This window comes from Phaseolus vulgaris, chromosome 4, assembly GCF_051622355.1.
Source record: "Phaseolus vulgaris cultivar YP4 chromosome 4, ASM5162235v1, whole genome shotgun sequence".
NCBI classification, from domain to species: domain Eukaryota; kingdom Viridiplantae; phylum Streptophyta; class Magnoliopsida; order Fabales; family Fabaceae; genus Phaseolus; species Phaseolus vulgaris.
This window is the reverse complement of record NC_143501.1, coordinates 3,455,725-3,473,962: the sequence shown is the minus strand read 5'-3', so window position 1 is coordinate 3,473,962 and position 18,238 is coordinate 3,455,725. Positions and strand designations below refer to the sequence as shown.

Here is an 18,238-nt window from a genome sequence, read left to right as displayed (position 1 = left end):
AATAAAGACACTCAATAACTGAACAATATTAATTATAAAAACTTCGTACGAATCATGATATGTCTCGCTGAATCTGGATGACATTTCCAAAAATCAACTAACACTAATTCCATAAAAAATATTAATTTATTAAAGATATTTTCGAATATACCAATATATATCTCCATAAATCACGATCACGCTATAATATTATATAGATTTGATCCATTACAACAAAAGTACATGACTAAACATTATAAATAAATCTTCTATAGGGGTATAAGGTAAGACATGCTTTAATCAGTTTTCACTATACACTCTTTACACAAAGTACTTGATTGTTGAAATATCTTTTTCAAGTCAATCCGACGAGCTCGAGTAATTAAAAAATGAGACTTAAAGTGAGAAGCAAAGAGATAACCGACACGTTAGCAGTTGTATAATCAACTTCGGGTACTATTTAGGTCATCATTTTCCTATATAGGTACATTTATTATAAGTCTCGATTATTTAATTTATCATGATTAAAAAAAGAATTTAATTTAATAGATAGTAATAATACTTTTGAAATTATTTGTCATTAATACTTTTTTTATCTCTTATAAATATTTATTAATGCATTCTCCCATTCATGTTAATTAATAATATTCTCATCTAAAATTAATTAATGCAATTAAAATTCCATAAAAGACCCCCGCTGTATTTTTAAATTGAAGTTTATAAATAAGAATAAGAGTGCTTATTTTTAAAATGAATATTAACTCTACTAATCATTTATAAATATTTTAAAAACATATAAGATGAATTTATAATGAATATGATAATAAATAGTAGAAATTATATCTCATCCCTTATTATATAATGCAATTTTTTTTAGAGTTAGTTCCATAACAAGGATATAATAAGATTATTCTGTAATCGATTATTTACTCTATTGATAAAATTCTTTTATCTTTTTGTAAAACTTATAATGTCATTAAGGTAGGTGTATTTTTTTATCTAGTCAAGAAAACTAAGTTAAAAAAAATAATATGATATTATATTTATTTTCTTTCTACTCTTACACATTTTTATATAAGATAAATTTATATATGTACATTGATTCAAATTATTTGGAGATGTTTTGATCTTTATACAATTGATTTCTTAATGAGGAATTAAATTTCTCTTCCCAAAGAGAAGAGACTTTCCTTAAACAATAAAATAAAGAATAAATACGGAAATAATACAAAAATTAAAATAATACTATTATTAATCTTGATCATACTCACACACATTTATTTCATTTCATACTTTTTTTATATTAATTATATGATTAAAAAAAATTGTAATTATACAGCTAATTAAATTGACCCAATATACGTGGATTTTTTTTTCTGATCTTATTTTATAGAAAGAAAATTACCATTGTTGTCTTCGTAGGACCGTATATCTATACTTCTACGTATCAAACAAAAGAATACTCTTCCACTCATGAACAAAATAAAGAACAAGTATAATCTTAATTAATTACCTTATAAAACAAATGTTTCAATTTTCAAGTACCTTAAAAACTATTACATATAATGCGACTAAAGAAGAAGGTTGGTGGAAAAATGCAAAAATGCAAAAATGTTACTAATTATTATAATGTACATAATAAACTTCAATGTTAAGATATTCTTTTTTTTGTTTTTAGTTCATATACTATATGTATGTTTATAATTGCTTACTTTTCACACAAACATTGCTTAATTTTCTCATACACATATATAGATAAAAAAATATAGATACAATTGATGTTGGTTGGAATCAACGAACCTTTTTTCTATAGATTCATGATATATTTTATGAAAAAACATTTAATTCATTATTATAATCATAAGGATAGATATTTAAATATTTGTTAACATATGTTTCAATTCAATCCCAGTCTTTAACTCCGATTTAAACAATGTTTTCCAAGTAAAATTGTACTAGTATTTGTATGCGTATATATTAAGAAATTATTGTTATTACTCATTATTTTAACATTAAATATTTGATGTGCAATATTGTAATTATATAATTATAATAATTTATAATATTATAATACCACGAAATATTGTTCAAGTGGTTTGATTGTTGGATACCACGAAATATGTTTCGAGAAAAAATGCTAAATTAAATTTAGTGTCGTTGCAACTCTCTGTTCGGAGTTACTTTTGGTTGGATCTGGCGGTCTGAACAAAAACACAATTTCGTATTGTGTAATACTTTTTGTTGGATTTGGTCATTAGGATATGTTACAACTCTCTGTTTTGAGTTGATTTTATCGAACTTGATCGTTCGAGAATGTCACAACTCCTTGTTCTAAGTTGTTTTTGGTCGGACTCGATCGTCTAAGAATGCCACAATTTCTTATTTTGAGTTGTTTTTTGTCAAACTCGATTGTCCGAGAATGTCATAACTTCCTATTTTAAGTTGTTTTTTATCGGATTCGTTCGTTCAAAAATGTCACAACTCCCTGTTATGAGTTTAGGGTTGTTTTTTATCGAACTCAATTTGTAACTTACAATAGACACTTGTTAACAAAACCCATCTATTAATATGTTCACCTACATACCATGTTTTTAAATATTAATATGGTTTTCAAAGATTCATAGTGTATTGATCATTTAGTAAGATTCTTGTGTAGGTTAATTAGGAGTTTGATTGTGCAGCATGTTCTAATAATTTAATTATATTTATCACAGATTAATCATCAACCCAAATAAAAATATATATCACGATTACTCATTGAACATAAATTAAAATTATTGAGCAATGATTAGGTATATATTTTAGCATGGGATGCACAGCTGTGATTACAAGAAAAGCAGCCAATAATACGAACTCGCATGCCAAATCCAAATCCAAAAGTAATGATTATGTAGCTAGTGTTCAATTATGTATAAATGATATGATAATTAGGATTTCATTATAGGACTAGTGGAGTATTTTATTATCATTTTCATGTGTTTAGCTATTATTACTTTCATTTACATATTTTTTTTTACGTACTATTCAAAAGTAATCATTATTGACATTGGATGCAATTATATACTCTAGTTTCATATTTAATCATCCTATAAATCAATAGTATTATATGTTATTACAATTTTTTTGTTTCATATTTAATTATCCTATAAATCATTAGTAGTATATGTTATTATAAATGAAAACTAAATTTTGAATATTCTTTATCTACATGTTTGTTTTTTTCTTGTCTAAATATGGTTATTTAACGCTCATTTTTAAGAGTTTTGTTTTTCAATTTTATCTTCTCGTATCTCCTTATCGGTTTTGTCCTCTCAAATTCTCCTTCTCGACTTTATCTTTTCGGTAGGATATACTTTTGTCACTTCACGCTGAAATAAATGAAGTCTTAATGAGTCATAAATGTCATTAAACTTAACTTTGACCTCTCATCTATGTCTATCTATACTCTTTTATAATGAACCTTAGTGACCATAAACTCTGTTGGATTAAGCTCTTTTATTAATATGTAATTTTAGCTTATTTAACACGATGTAATTTATGATTAAGAATTTTAATTAAATTCCTTTAGCAATGTAGATTTGAGGATGAACACATCTATCATAATTGAGAAGTCATAACCAAATACAATAAGAAAGAACAAATTATTATTATGGGAATATTGAGATAAAAAATGGTTTGGTAGTTTTGAAACCATATTTATACAATCAAGATATGAAACGATATACACTACAAGAAAATCATTAGATAAAAACCAATTTTAGATATCAAGATTTTAACTACTAATTATTTAGATTCTAAATTTGGTAGCAAAAACCTTGGCTGCATTACCTAACTCTTAATCGCGGATTAGTTTCGCAGACCTTGATTGAACGTAATTGAACTTGTGCTATCAGTCGACCCTATGAATGTGGACATTTACCTCGGTCAATCTAGTGATGGGGATCGAGATGTAACTTCAGTCGTATAGTTCTCACTGGTACCGTTTCTAAAATAAATTTTAAATTAATATTTTTCTTGTAAATAGAATGTTATAATGAAATAATAATTTATGAATTTGTAATGTTATAGAAAAAAGGGAGTTTGGAACTATCATGAGTCTTTTCAATTTTACATTAAAACATTGAATGAAACTCGCTTGCAACATTCATTCTATAAAGAAACTTTTGAGGATTAGTATGTCCTCTCTCTCTCTTTCTCTTCCTTGTAATTTTGATTTGTGATTTCAAGACTAATGTGACTTATCTAGAGCACTACTCTCTCTTCATATTCTTAGCAAAGTCAATGAGTTCTATCACTTTGATGCTACGAAATCATCACTAATATTCAATAACCATGGGAATAACCAACATAGTTTAATCTGGGACGAATGTTGTGGTGACTGAACTTTGGATCCCCATAATCCACAGCCTTTATCACCATGGCTTCTCGCCTTCCATCATGCTCTTGAACTGCACCAAACACAATCTCATTTGTCTCACAGTTTTGCTCATAATAACCTTGAGGGGTGGAAGAATAACGTGTGTGAACTTGGTGCTGGTGTTGAAGTTTGACCTGTTGCTGCTGCTGGTGTTGCAACTTGGGATGCTGCTGTTGATGATGCTGTTGAAGTTGTTGCTGATGATGCTGTTGAAGTTGTTGATGATGGTGTTCTTCATAGTCACCACCCTCCCACCTGTTGTTCAAGTAACCCCTACTTGGCTTGAACTGCTGTGGTTTTTCCAGCTCTTTGGTCATGAGAGGGTAGGTTTCCCTTGGTGTTGGTGTTCTGGTTTCTATGGAAGGAGGTTCATCTTCATCAGGAATGACAAAACTCTCTTGCATGGGCCATGTATTGGGATGTCTGTTACCATACTGATACTGCTGCTGATACTGATTGTATTGCAGTGGTTTCCTTTTGGATCCTGTGAACAAGCCACCCAAAATTTCACTCATGCATGAACCAGAGTTCAGGAATAGCCTTCCAAGAGAAACAAAGAAGCCCTCATCTTGTTTCTCAAATTCATCCTCATTTGGAATCAAAGGAGGCCTGAATGACTTAGTTGTAGCAGGAGGAGGAGGCCTTTGCATTGGCTGTGCAACAAATGGTGCTCCTTTGCTCCTTGGAGGAGCTCTTGGATCCTGAAAATCAAATAAGGTTATGATATTTCACAGTTTATAATATAAGTTTAAATTTTACATTATCAGCCAATCAAATTTCTTAGTATGATTCTTAAACTATAGAAGTCAACAAGTTTCCATACATGATGGTGAGTGAATAATAACCATGTAAAACACTTGTACTAGATACATGTACTATTTATTTGACTAAAGAACACTTTTACTCTCATTTTTTTTTCTTTTAGTTTCTTCCCCTATTAAAAAGTTTCACTTGACCTCTTTTTTTTAGTGTTTTTATTGGATCAAATTGGTCTTTCTGTCTACTTTTTGTATTAGTGGTGTCAATTTGGCTCACACAGAAAATATTCATTCTGTGGCATTTAACACACTTTGTTTTTGTTGCACGAGTTAAGCTTAAACTTAAAGTTTACTACTCAATAGAACTGAAATGAAAAAGTAAGATGATGAACATGACTATATCTAACCTATTACTCTTATACCATATGATGTTTAATAAACAATGTTCTGTTCTGTGATCAAGAATACAGAAAACATATTCCACTTTAGTGTACAAGTGGTTATTTAGAACTTAACAAGGAGTCTACTACGACCAAGGAAGAGATTTATACCTCAAAACCAAATGTTGTTTAGAAATTTATAGGTTCTTAAACTTGATAAAATGGTTCAGGAAACATGCTACAGAAGTAAATAATTAGCATGAGTTACTTACATCTGGAGAAGAAAACATAGCTCTCACCCTCCATTGCAGCAATGCTAACATATAGCCAAAGAATCCAACAGCAGCAAGCACAGCTATGCCTATAATGTTAATGCATAGCTTTTGAAGATCAACATGCTCTAAGATTTTAAAGGGATTAAGATAAATACTTGAGATCATATTACAAGGAATCATATATACCTAAGTTGAAACTATAGTCCTGTTCCTCATAAGTAGTACAGTCTTCTTGATGGAGTTGGATCTCTCGAATTGCATGGTTTCCTCTATCCACCACCAAAAGAGAGCAGCTGCTACCAACATAAACTACATCAAAGTCATTTGAAAATTTAGCATCCTCACTTGGACCATCAACATGGCCTCCTGCATGGCCCCATTTTCCACCTGCAATGGTGGTAACCCCTGCACAAAAGGCATGTCATAGAGTTGAGCATATTAAGAAAATCAAGTCACTTGTCATTCAAAAAATGGTCAGAATCTTTCGGTCTATTAGAATAAGGAGGCAACTTAATTAGATTAGTTTGGAAGTAATAAGCCGCTAATCTAAACTAGGGAGTTTTAGGGTTCTTATAAATAAAATAGGATTCTTATGAAAAAAGGTAATGACTCTTTAGTTCTAAACTTATAAACATCTCAGTTACTAGCTGACTTGAGTGTTAGAATGTCTTTGTAAGTATCGCACTTCTCAAACATTGTTGAAGGTTAAAGAAGGAAGACTGGACGGAAGAACAGTTAGTTGAGAGGGGATATTCAGTCTCAGATTGTAACAACACTCACATAAAGAATGCAATAATTTCTGGCGTCCAAAACCTCATAGAAAGATGGAATCCATAAGGAGGTCAAGAACAGTATAATTATGTAAACATAGATTTCTATTTTGAGAATTTCACCAATATTGGTTCACTCGTTTCATTCTTAAGCAATTTGAGAGTTCAAGGAATTTTGTGTATATACCTTCATCACTGATTTTTCTGATGGCCATATTCAATGTGTCTGCTATGTAAATATTCCCTCTGTCATCCACTGTAAGCCCTTTAGGGTGGTTCATTCTAGCTTCTCTAGGCCTCCCATCTATGTGTCCAATATACCCTTCAGAAGATCCAGCAAGCAATTTGGGTCTGCTATCTGTGGTTCATCCATTCATTACGTCAAAATCAAACATAATGAAATGCAAACAAATTAGCTACAATATATCATCAATAAAGAGTAGAATTTCTTTCTGATTTTCAATCAACTAGATTGGCTTATTTTGATAGAAGCTCAAGTTATTTGTTAAATATCAATGAGTTCATAGTTTACAATGTTTTATATGGTCTTATGCTACAGACTCCAAAGATAAAGTACTCAGTTGGATACTGCAAAAGTGTATCTAATCATATGTCAACAAGCTGAAACAAGTCTAATTCAGAAGCCAAATCATATATTTTTGTTTATTTTGATGTAACAGATGGTGTAGCCTTTTTCAAGAAACTCAAAATAACAAAATTGAATTATTGTGGATGTGACATTTAAATATTATGAAGAAAGAAGAACCAACAAAAAGGTAAAGGACTAGAGTGGGGTAAGGAAGCCAAAAGGAAGTTCTGTGTTTTAAGATTTGTACTTTTTTATTCTGTAGATCTTTTTTATTCATTTGAAAGTAAAAGAATGTGCAGGCATATTATACTTTGTTTTGGGTGGCTAAAGCTACGTGGTACCTTAAAAAACGGAAGCTTCTGCTTAACAAAAGTTCATCAAGAATCTGTACAACAGCCTAGTAGAATCAAAAGATGTCCCGGGAATGAAGCAAAGTCCATGAACAAGAAAAAACTCAAACAACACACATTCTTAAAAAACATTGCCTGAATTTCGAATCTAATATTTTGGAATAATGAAGCAAAGTAAAGCAACAATGCCAAAGTACTTTTATCTTCTATAAGCCAACCAAGAAAAACCAAAGAGGAATGTATTTGAAAAAAAGGGTATGATCAAGCTTAGACAATTTCAGCAAAGAAAGCTTACGTCTGGACATTGAACCAGAGATCTTGTAGATGTTACTGTTCTCAGAATCCAGTACAAGAAATTCACCATTTGGAGATATTTTCACTGAGTGTGGCTCAATTCCAAGCTTACTTCCATCAAATATTGTTTCCACATTGTAGTCACTTTCAAATTTAACCATGGAACGACTATGTTGTACTGAGAAATGATTCCCCATGAAGAAAGACCAATAAGTTAGCACTTTTGAAAATACAAGTAAATAGTGTATGTATCATTTATATATGTATATGATAAACTCATGGACTTTTATGACAATTTTTCTCAAAATAATACTATGATTTCTAATAGCCAAACACCTACTAAAACTTTTATACTGAACAGGATTTGTTTGGAAAAATGTCTCCATTTAAGAAAATGAAATTAACTTCTTAACTTATGCATAATTTAAAAGTCCAAACATGGCATATTTTAAGTGAACTTAATGAAAGATCTTTACCTCTACCAGGTTTGGTTGTGGATTTTACACTTAGTGACCATAGCCATTTAACAAGAGCAGAAACCACATTGGAAACAACCCCAGTAACAACTTCTGCATGTCACATGAAATTGAACTCATGAGCAAGAAAACTCTAATGGGAAGAAAATTCAACTGAAGGAATTGGTTTAGACTCAAGAGCTTGTTGCACTCACTAGCAGGAGGTGGTGTGGCTGAAGTTGGAGAGAAGAGACAAAGCACAAGTACAAAGGCAAAAAGCAGCACAGAACAACTCCTACTCATTGTTCCCTTGCTTCAGTTAATGAGAAATGCTCACACATGACACACAATGAATGTCTAATATACAAGGCTATGCATTTTGATAAGAGAAACAAACCACAGTTTCTTCACATGAAATGAAACGAGTCCCCACCCTTTTCAGAAAGAAAAAAGTAAGGATTAGGAACATAGAGAAACAAACAAGACTTGTAGTGGTGACAGAGACATGGCAGAGAGACAGAGGAGACAGACTTTAGAACTGATAGTGAGATGGAATCATATGGATCTGTGTTTTAGATTGTCGTGTCTTTGTAACAATACTCGACAAGGTGGTTCCACAAAGCTTGCATTTATAGTATAAGTTTCCCATTTCACTTTGGCTCCTCTCCCAAGGGAAACTTCAAATAACTCACCACATACCATTTTTTTACACTCAATGCTAGGATTTGGTTCACATATATGCATATTCAAGATTCAAACTAAAACCATTATTAAGGTTAAATAATCACATGTGAATCATCCACGTGTCATAGAGATTTATAAAATATGAAACTGTCATATGAATAAGATGATTGTATGAGACATTTTTTTGTTTCTGATTTTACTATATTTACCATTTTACTCACTGAAACAATAGCTCAAGATTCAAGATTACTTAGGATAAGCTTTCACGAGATTTGATATATCATGTTCAAACTTCAATGTTTGTGAATGTTCCCTGAATGTGATTTCAAACCAGCACATCACATATGAAGCATTATTATTTGTCTTAAATCAATGTACAAACCATTACAAACTCCTTAATTTATTTCATTTCATGCAAAACTACTTGCGTTGCTGCTAAGCTATAATATTATTCCTAAACGATAAGTGTAAGTTAACACAAAATAAAGGCGAAGTTATGGATCCAATACTACTGAATATTGTGTGACAAAGAGTTCCATCAAACTAATCACAGATACCAAAGCAAGAGATAACTTCCCTTTTGTTTTGTTTTCTTTTCTTTTACATTTATTAAGAAGTGAACTTTAAGCTTAACTCAATCTTATAAAACCGACTTATAAGATGAGGTTTACGCTCACTTATATACTATGAAATGTCTCGACTTATAAGGTGAGGTTTGCACCTACTTATATACTATGAAATGTCTTAATTTCTGGTTGATATGAGATCTCCAACATGTATGTTCTCTTTTTCTTGCATGAATACATGTCACCTTGCTATGTGCTTCTTTGGTTTAGATTTCCTACTCAATACTAAGAACATGTTGATGCTTTTGATTATTTGTGCTGTGAGTTTAGGAATTTTCTTTTGCAAGTTCTTGGAATCTGACTTTCATTTTGTTGTCTTTATGGTCAAAATAGAAACTCCCCTTCTTTTCTTAGTCAAGTATCGTCCAAGTTACGCTTCATGTAACTATTACCAATCATGAAAGTGAAGTCTTTTGGTATCATCATTTTGAATGAATTTAGTGTGCACATGCAGAATTATAGGCTCCATTTCCCAGTTTTGTAGCCAAAAATAGTCTGAAATACTTAGATAATAAATTATTATCACATTTTCTAAAATTTGTATTGATTGTACACAAATTTTATTATTAAAAAATTATTAAATAGAAATTAGAGACCATATTAAATAAATTAAATATTATTTTAGAAACTAAAAAATTATTAATATCTAAATTAATTTTTATTATTAATAAATAGTTTTTAAATTGATATTTAATTAGTTATCAAAGTTTTAATTACCAATTATTTAGATACCAATAATTTATTCTCTAAAAATAAATAATTATTTTTAGTTTTTAAGATTAATTCCTATTTAATGACGTTATTGTAGTGTTTAAATTAATTTATTTTTTAGAATTGAAGTGTAATTTGAAAGTTTTATACTGGATAATTAATATTGATTTTTTTAAATATTTTTCCTCTAATCCACACTTTTTTTAATTGTTAATTTACACTAATATTCCTTATTTGTAAAAAAGAATAATAAATAAGAAGTAAGAACACAGACCAAATACACAAAGCAAAAGTTTTCAAAGAAATTAAGAAATGATGGATTAGCAAACAAAGAAAAAGATAAAGAGAAAAAACTTAAGAAACGAAGAACATCATCTTTCTTAAGATTCCAAATTTCTTTTAAGATTCAAAGAATTCACTTTCTTTTGTTTAGAAAACAAATGTTAAAAAAAAGTGCTTAAAAAATTAATTAAAGATATATATTGCTCAATCAAATTGTTAAAAAGTTGCTCCTTACAACAAAGCGAAATGAATTGCATTTGTGCAGCTTTGAATAATATCAAAATTAAAAAAAAAAAATTACACACTTATAACTCAAATTTGAATAATCGTATATTTAATTATTTATTATTTTATTGGCATAATTTTTCGTTTAATTTTATAGACTAAATGCTACTTTTTTTAGTTCTTTATATGTTGTTGTGTTGCGTTTTTTGGTATGTTAAAAGTTCCAATTAACCTTGTATCCATTATCAGGATTTTAAAAATCTCAATTTGATATTTTACATTTAAAAAATAAATTTAGTATTTTATATTTCACAAAATATTCAATTTATTTTTTTAATTAAAACATTAAATAGGTTGATAAACTATTTAATGTCGTCCATGCAAATGAAAAGATGGATGAACTACGTATTTGTATCAAGTGAATGTCGTTCATGCAGATGAAAAGACAGATGAACTACGTATTTGTATCAATATACAGATGAAAAGACGAATGAACTACGTATTTGTATATACTAAATGTCGCTGATTTGCTAATGCAAAATGAAGAAGTTCGTGATTTTAAATACATGTCATGTCATCATAAACACATGTCATATCATCACTGATTGGTAATAAGAAAAGAACTATTATTAAAATTTATAAAAGCTATGAAAGTAAGACAAAATTGTCGTATTTGGAGCTACACCCTACCAAACTATCAAACTATCAAAGATATTAACTCTTTTTTTCATGAGAGTCGTTATAGTGCTGCTGAAATCTTGAACATGATCTATATTTGAGATTCATGCTAGAGCAAAAGGACAAAAAAGAGCCTGCTAGACACTGGGGGAACTAGTCCCTACAGACAGCTTATTTATGTACCAAGAAAAATTACAAAACCAGAGGTGAATATAACAGGTAGACAGCACTTGTCAAGAAGCTTGGAGAAGGGTGTCACTATACAAAATGCCACCATTTATGATCACTATGTGTAAGGTTGACCTACCATAGAATATCACTAGTCACAAAACTAAACTAGATATAAGAACTACTATAGCCAAAACTTATTCATACATGGTAGATCATGCCTACCTCTAAGGTAGATGCATGAGGTATGCTTAGAGCATATGTTGGTCCTCTAGAGTTTCTCCTTAAGAAATCATATCCATAATTGATAACAAATTTTTTCAACCAGCTTGATCCACTTTTTGCTCTCACATATGAGTGACTCAGAATGAATGCCATTCCAGCCTCTTTTGCTTCCATTAGCTCAAGCAACTCCTCTCTTGCTTCAAAATCAATCTGTGGACTGTCAGGCACAACAAACCTCACTCTCTTCCTCACTTTCTCAGGAGAAGGCTTAACCTCTATCAACTCTGAGGGGCCTTCCATTGGAGAATCTTGTTGATCATCTTCAGACATCCTTATTGAACCCTCTAAGTTTGATGCTGAAGTCCCTACAACTGTCATCTTTGTATCTTCTTCAAAACTTCCAAATCCTAGGCCATATTCTGAGGTGTCTGATCTGATGAATTCTGCTATGCTGCACACAAGATCCTTCTCAAACTCCATGTCATCCTTGTGAATGTCACGGTAGCCATACCTGGCTATGCACCTGTAAAGCCTAAACTCCTTTGGGCCAACTCTACCCACCAAGAACCTTTCTTCAGGTCTGACATGAGGCACTTGGACTGACTTGACACAAAGGAAGATAACAACTTGGTGGAAGGCAGGGAGATTGGTAACAAAGTGGGAGAAAATAGCTGGGATCCCAGATACAAGCTCAGTGTGTATGAGCCCAATTCCCTTGACCCTGACAATGCCTAGAGTGGGGCCTAAACTGAGGAGCCAGTTTATTGGAACCTTGTTCTGAACATCAAACTCATACTTCTTTATTGTGCCATAGTGCCATACATACATGGAAATGAGAAAGATGAGGGAGAGGGCAATAGGGACCCAAGCACCCTCAAGGAACTTGATCAGGGATGCTGAGAAATAGAGTGCCTCAATGGAGCCAAAGAACAATAGGAAGCAAACTGCTAGCATAATGCTTTTGTGCCAACATAAGACTATAACCAGAGACATTAAGCAAGTGGTCACCAGCATGACAGTTATAACAGCCAAGCCTGTTAAAGCAAAGAAAACAAAATATTTATAATCATTGTTTAACTTCTATGATCTGTGATTGTAAAAAAAATTCCATGGTTAATCAATCTGAAGTCATAATTAGTATGATTTTAACAGCAACTTGTGATGCAATGGCAATATAAAGATCAGCACATGCATTATTTACTCTTGAAATATTTCAAATTTAATCTTGACCCTTTAGAAATTATTCAGTCATGATCAATTTAAGTTATCATACTCATAGGCATCATGATTCATGAAGATATATAATGGAGAGGTACCTGCTGCATTTCCCATGCGTTTAGTATCTCTAAATCCAACTGTAATAGCAAGACAAAGCAGCATCAAACTCCAGTTGATCTCAGGAATGTAAATCTGGCCATGCGTCTTGGATGATGTGTGAATGATTTTGACTTTGGGGAAACATCCCAAAGCAGAACATTGTTTGATTATTGAGAAAGTCCCTGTGATGACAGCTTGACTTCCAACCACAGCTTGAAGTATGGCTATTGCAAGAACAGGCCATCTAAGTTTTACTGAAAAGAAGGAAAAGAAAAGTAAGCTATGCAGAAAAGTAAACACAAGTCTTTCTTTGAATATGTGCTTTTTAGATAAAATCGTGAAGAACTTACCTGGTACTGATACATAAAACCCAATTCGATAGTCACTTTCAAGGGAATGATGTCTTGAAAGATATGCAGCTTGTCCCATATATGCTAGGATTAAGGAAGGGTACACCAAAAAGGTGAATGCAATCTGCAGGTAAATGATTTTTTGTCAAATTATTAATCATCATTCATCTATTGGATTCTAATGAAGTAACCATATACCAAGAGCATGACATCCATGAATGATGCTTGAAACTCAATTATCAATTATAAAAAAGAAAAGTCCAATTTAGTATTGGATGGTTGAAGATGAAAACTGGTAGAAAGGTTACCATAAGGTTCAAGCCAAACATGTTTAGTATTGGATGGTGTTACCAAGAAACATAACACTAGATGAATATGCTGTGTGCAGCAAACACACACAGATCCATAAAGGTAAAGAACCCTTTTCAAAAGATAAATCTTTACTTCTTTCAGACCTTGGTTCATGCTGCATTTTTTAACTTCTGACCTTAAATTAAAGAAGTTGGTTCTGTCTGACTCAATATACCAAAATGTTATGCATAAATGTATAATTATTGTGTTTGAAACATTAGATGTCATAAACATCAAATAAACAATGAGACACTCCTTGCACTCTTTCTACATTTCTGCAAATGGAAAACATAGTTCCAATTTGTAGAGGGTACAATCAACTTCAAAAAGTGAAAACTCTGGTCGCAGCTCTTTATATAAATCATATTTACCTAATAATAGAGTGAAACTATACAAGTAAAGATCAATGACATAATGGTGCTGATATGTATATCTTCAGTCATGAATGCAACATTCATGTACCTTAATTGACAATTGTGAAAAGTGTCCTAAGTCAGCATACATGGCTTCTGAACCTGGAACACAAAAATTATAATATCAGAAAGATATAGCATATATCAAGCACACAGCAGTTTAGTAAACAATTTGCTCCATACCTGTTATACAGAGTAGAATTCCACCCAAGGACATCCATCCTCCCTTTTGAGTCTTTTTCAGAAATTTGAACATGTAATATGGGGAGAGAGCTTGATAGACATGTGGATTCCAATGAAAGATGTTGTAAATACCAATAGCACTGATGCAAAGTAGCCAGGTCAAGACAACAGGTGCAAAGAGACATCCCACACGGTGAGTACCATAATGTTGAAGGGCAAACAAAAACACCAGTATTACACAAGCCACTGGAACCTCCACATCTGCATAACCATTAACCAATAATTAGCTAAGGCAAAGCACATGGAAATTTTCTAGTTCTAATGTTTGTTGGAAATTTTCTAGTTCTAATGTTTGTTGAAAATTGTGTATAAATTCTTCTTTTTAAAATTGTGTTAAAACTGTGTTATAATTGTCAGAAATCTAACAACTATTTTTTGGGTTTGACATTTTACCGATATATGTCCTACGAGTCGTGTTCGATACGCACATCCGACACATAAACATAATTTAAAATAAGTGTTTGAAATATAGTAACACGGGATTTGAGTAGTTTTTATGAGGTTCTATGCTTTAAAGAATAACACTAGCCATCAAATTAGTATAAGTGTATGTGATTGCTTGAATTGAAACTAATTAGTATTTTAAAAAGCATATTAATTAACTTTCAGGTGTTAGTTTTTCCTGGTAAATAATTCATCAAGTGGGTATATCAAGCCAGGTGTTGAGGTGCATAAAAAATACTAGTTACCAAAGTTGTTGTCATAGTAATTGAAATGATTTTTTTATTGAACACTAGAATATGATACAGATGTCAAATTATCCAAGGAGACAAAAGTGAGGTCAAGATTAAAAAGTAAGATTAGGTGACTTCATTCTGGAATTTCATCAGCTTCAACTCTTTGAAGTTGACAGAATTAGGTTTAGTTTGGGTGCCACGATAATCATAATTTATTACTAATAGTGGAATTGCAGACACTGTTCATGATCAGTCTAACAGTGGCCACTGGCCATACCTAATTTTATATCCAATCAGACACCATCAGCCAACTATTCTAGATTATTCCACAGGGATTTATTGAAGTCTCATCCAAACCATAATGCTTCATATCATAACCTAATGAGAGTCCAACTTTACAAGGGAACTACTATTTTATACTTAAAAATCTCTGACTAGTGGGGTTAGGCTTTACATATCTTAACCATGCTTTTCATGTGTACTTTCTATTTTTATTCCAATCAATTTAGTAACAGTTACGTATTCAAATAGAAGTTTACCAAGACAGTGACTTGGCTTTGATCAAGGCGAAGAAATTTCCACTGATCTGTATTTATGAGGACCTACAATTGTGCATGCACTTGTCTTTTGGTTCTCCCCTTTTGTCCACTAATTAGAGGTTCCTGTGATGGTTCAAATCAGATCTTATTCACTCATTAAACAAATCTATTGTGATGCCCAACTAGAATCCTTTCACTATTAACTAATATCTTCACAGCATATATGCCATTGGGGGGGCAAAAATCCTACAATCCTAAGGTAATGCACAGCCAGCTAAGATAACTGCAGTATCAAATATTAAAAAATAGTACACAAAACTAGAATTATTCTAAATTTCTAGATTGTTGTGGGAACATATTCCCGAGATTGATTTGGTCAGGGTACCAACCGATTTGAAACCTACCCATCAAAGCTAAATTCTGGGGAACAAATTCAAAAACGTTTTACCATAGTGTTATCTGCAATTGTAAGCTAGATATATAGTATCTACAATAAAAAAAATTGGTAACTGAATAAAGAATCTTACTGCATATTAAAAAAAAATGGAACAAGAAAAAAGGACAACTTTCTCCAATAGAATCCATTTGTAACCCTTCCTTAGAGCACAAAGTATAGACTGCTGGAACTGCATTAAAAGTTGAGAAATTCTAAATTTTAAGGACTTTGATACTGTTGTTAAAAAACTGTTTCTCTCCCTCTCTTCTTCTTTTGGTTATTTAACTACTGACCCAGAAAACGTTTGCATAAAATCTAGAGATTTCTGTGAGTGCCGTATTCCCTTAAAAGTTCATGGAGAAGAAAAAAGAAGAGAAATATAAGGAAAAGAGAATTTGTGACAGAAATTAGTTTTTTGTGTTTATAAAGAAACTTACATCTGTGCTGTTCTTTAGACATGGAAAGCTCCAAACCTGACACAGCAGAAAAAACTGCAGAATGACCAAAAATCACACAAAAGTTAGTTATCAAGACTCGTATGTACACTACTTACAACCAAGGTTTTAAAAAACGGCTTGTTACTGCAATTTCAGCCACAATGTCAAGATTTTTGTACTATTTCTTGCAATATCAAACATATGTATGCCCTTAATTTAAAACCTTGCTTGCAGCTAAATTCACCCAATATCATCATCACAAGTACCAGAAATTGCTGGTGTGAGCACACCATCCCCAATAACCATGCAAGTTCCTATTAAGGCCAGAACAAGAAGCACCCTTTGCAGCACCCTGTGTTTCTCCAACAGGTTCTTCAACCCCAACCCAACATTTTTCTTATTGATGGGAACAGTTCCATTGTCTATGGTGTACTCTGTTAAGTCCTCATCCGCAAGCTGAGTGTTGGGCAACAAGCTAACACGGGCGTGGCGGCAGAGCAAGGAGTACAGAGCAAACGTCCCTCCCTCACCATTGTCATCAGCTCTCAGCACAATGAACACATACTTGAGCAGTGGAATCAGTGTGAGCGTCCAGAAAACAAAAGACAACACCCCATAGATTTCTTCATTGGTATCTGAATGCTGAATATCCTCAGCAAAAGCACTTTTGTAAACGTAAAGTGGGGAAGTGCTCAAGTCTCCATACACAACCCCCAAGCTTTGGTAAGCCAAAGTTAACACTGTCTTCCATGATTCTTCCTGCATATATCACATCACCATCACCATGATGATATGATAATCATATACAAACCAAAGATTATGAAACATATTTCTCATCCTGTAATAGTATTTTAGCTCAAAATGCCACATGGCACATCACACACAGGCTTTCTAAGCCTTGGCCTTACCTTAATTGTGTTCCTATGGATAACAGACTCAAGATCCATGATGGGGTTGAATTTCTGAGAACTAACTACACAGCAACCATGATCTCTTCAGCTAGATAAAGGATGAAGAAAACCCCTCTTGAATCAACAAGTCAATGAAAAACAAAAAGAAAAAGCTTTATAAAAAACTCAAGAGACAAAAAGTGGCTTTGGTAATGGCACAGTGTGAGCCTCGCAACTTTTCTTCTCCCACCACCCTCTTTCTGTTGGTATTTTAATATTAATATTTATGAAAAAGGGTGTGTTGTGGCTGAAATCAGAGGGACAAATGCAGACAAAAGAAGATCAAACAAGGAACACAAGCAACAAAGGAGTTTAGTTTAGTTTAGTTTAGAAACGGTGGTGTGACTAGGAAGGGTTGGTGTTGGTGGAGTGAAGGATTAGTTCAGAAAAAAAGTAGATTAGAATAATGAGTGAATGGTGGAGTGTGTGTTTTTATGTGTAGGAGAAATAGAGGAAAAGAAGGAAGGTGTTTTTGGTTTGCTTGTTTTGTTGTGTGGTGGTGAAAGGGTAGTAGTGGAGAAGGTGAGTTTATGGTTCTGTGTAAATAAGGTACCATAATGTTTTTTTTATTTTCTTTTCTTGTGTTGTTGAGATTCTATACGTAGGAGAATATTTTGTGTTTTGAATGAAAGATGAAGTGGACAACTACTACTATTATT

General features: G+C 32.2%; 2 protein-coding genes across 5 annotated transcripts; both read right to left on the bottom strand.

The window, feature by feature from the left end:
* Nucleotides 1–4,024: 4,024 nt before the first annotated feature.
* Nucleotides 4,025–8,977, bottom strand: LOC137836796 (uncharacterized). Of its 2 annotated transcripts, XM_068645539.2 has the most exons (8): nt 8,483–8,964; nt 8,289–8,381; nt 7,814–7,990; nt 6,767–6,937; nt 5,996–6,214; nt 5,807–5,895; nt 4,531–5,097; nt 4,025–4,427 (listed from the first exon to the last, which is right to left on the bottom strand). In XM_068645539.2, exons 1-8 carry the CDS (start codon nt 8,568–8,570, stop codon nt 4,392–4,394), a joined length of 1,440 nt encoding a protein of 479 aa, XP_068501640.2. In that variant the 5' UTR covers nt 8,571–8,964; the 3' UTR covers nt 4,025–4,391. The 2 variants fall into 2 exon arrangements, with proteins under 2 accessions (XP_068501640.2, XP_068501639.2); XM_068645538.2 differs by having other exon boundaries at nt 4,025–5,097; nt 8,483–8,977.
* Nucleotides 8,978–11,397: 2,420 nt separating this feature from the next.
* Nucleotides 11,398–18,238, bottom strand: LOC137836795 (potassium transporter 8). 3 transcript variants are annotated; one of them, XM_068645537.2, is made up of 8 exons: nt 17,538–18,238; nt 16,896–17,388; nt 16,630–16,683; nt 14,481–14,741; nt 14,347–14,399; nt 13,534–13,657; nt 13,183–13,437; nt 11,398–12,900 (listed from the first exon to the last, which is right to left on the bottom strand). In XM_068645537.2, exons 1-8 carry the CDS (start codon nt 17,574–17,576, stop codon nt 11,843–11,845), a joined length of 2,337 nt encoding a protein of 778 aa, XP_068501638.1. In that variant the 5' UTR covers nt 17,577–18,238; the 3' UTR covers nt 11,398–11,842. The 3 variants fall into 3 exon arrangements, with proteins under 3 accessions (XP_068501638.1, XP_090157610.1, XP_090157611.1); XM_090301484.1 differs by having other exon boundaries at nt 13,183–13,657; nt 17,538–18,077; XM_090301485.1 differs by lacking the exons at nt 16,630–16,683; nt 16,896–17,388; nt 17,538–18,238 and adding an exon at nt 15,757–15,877.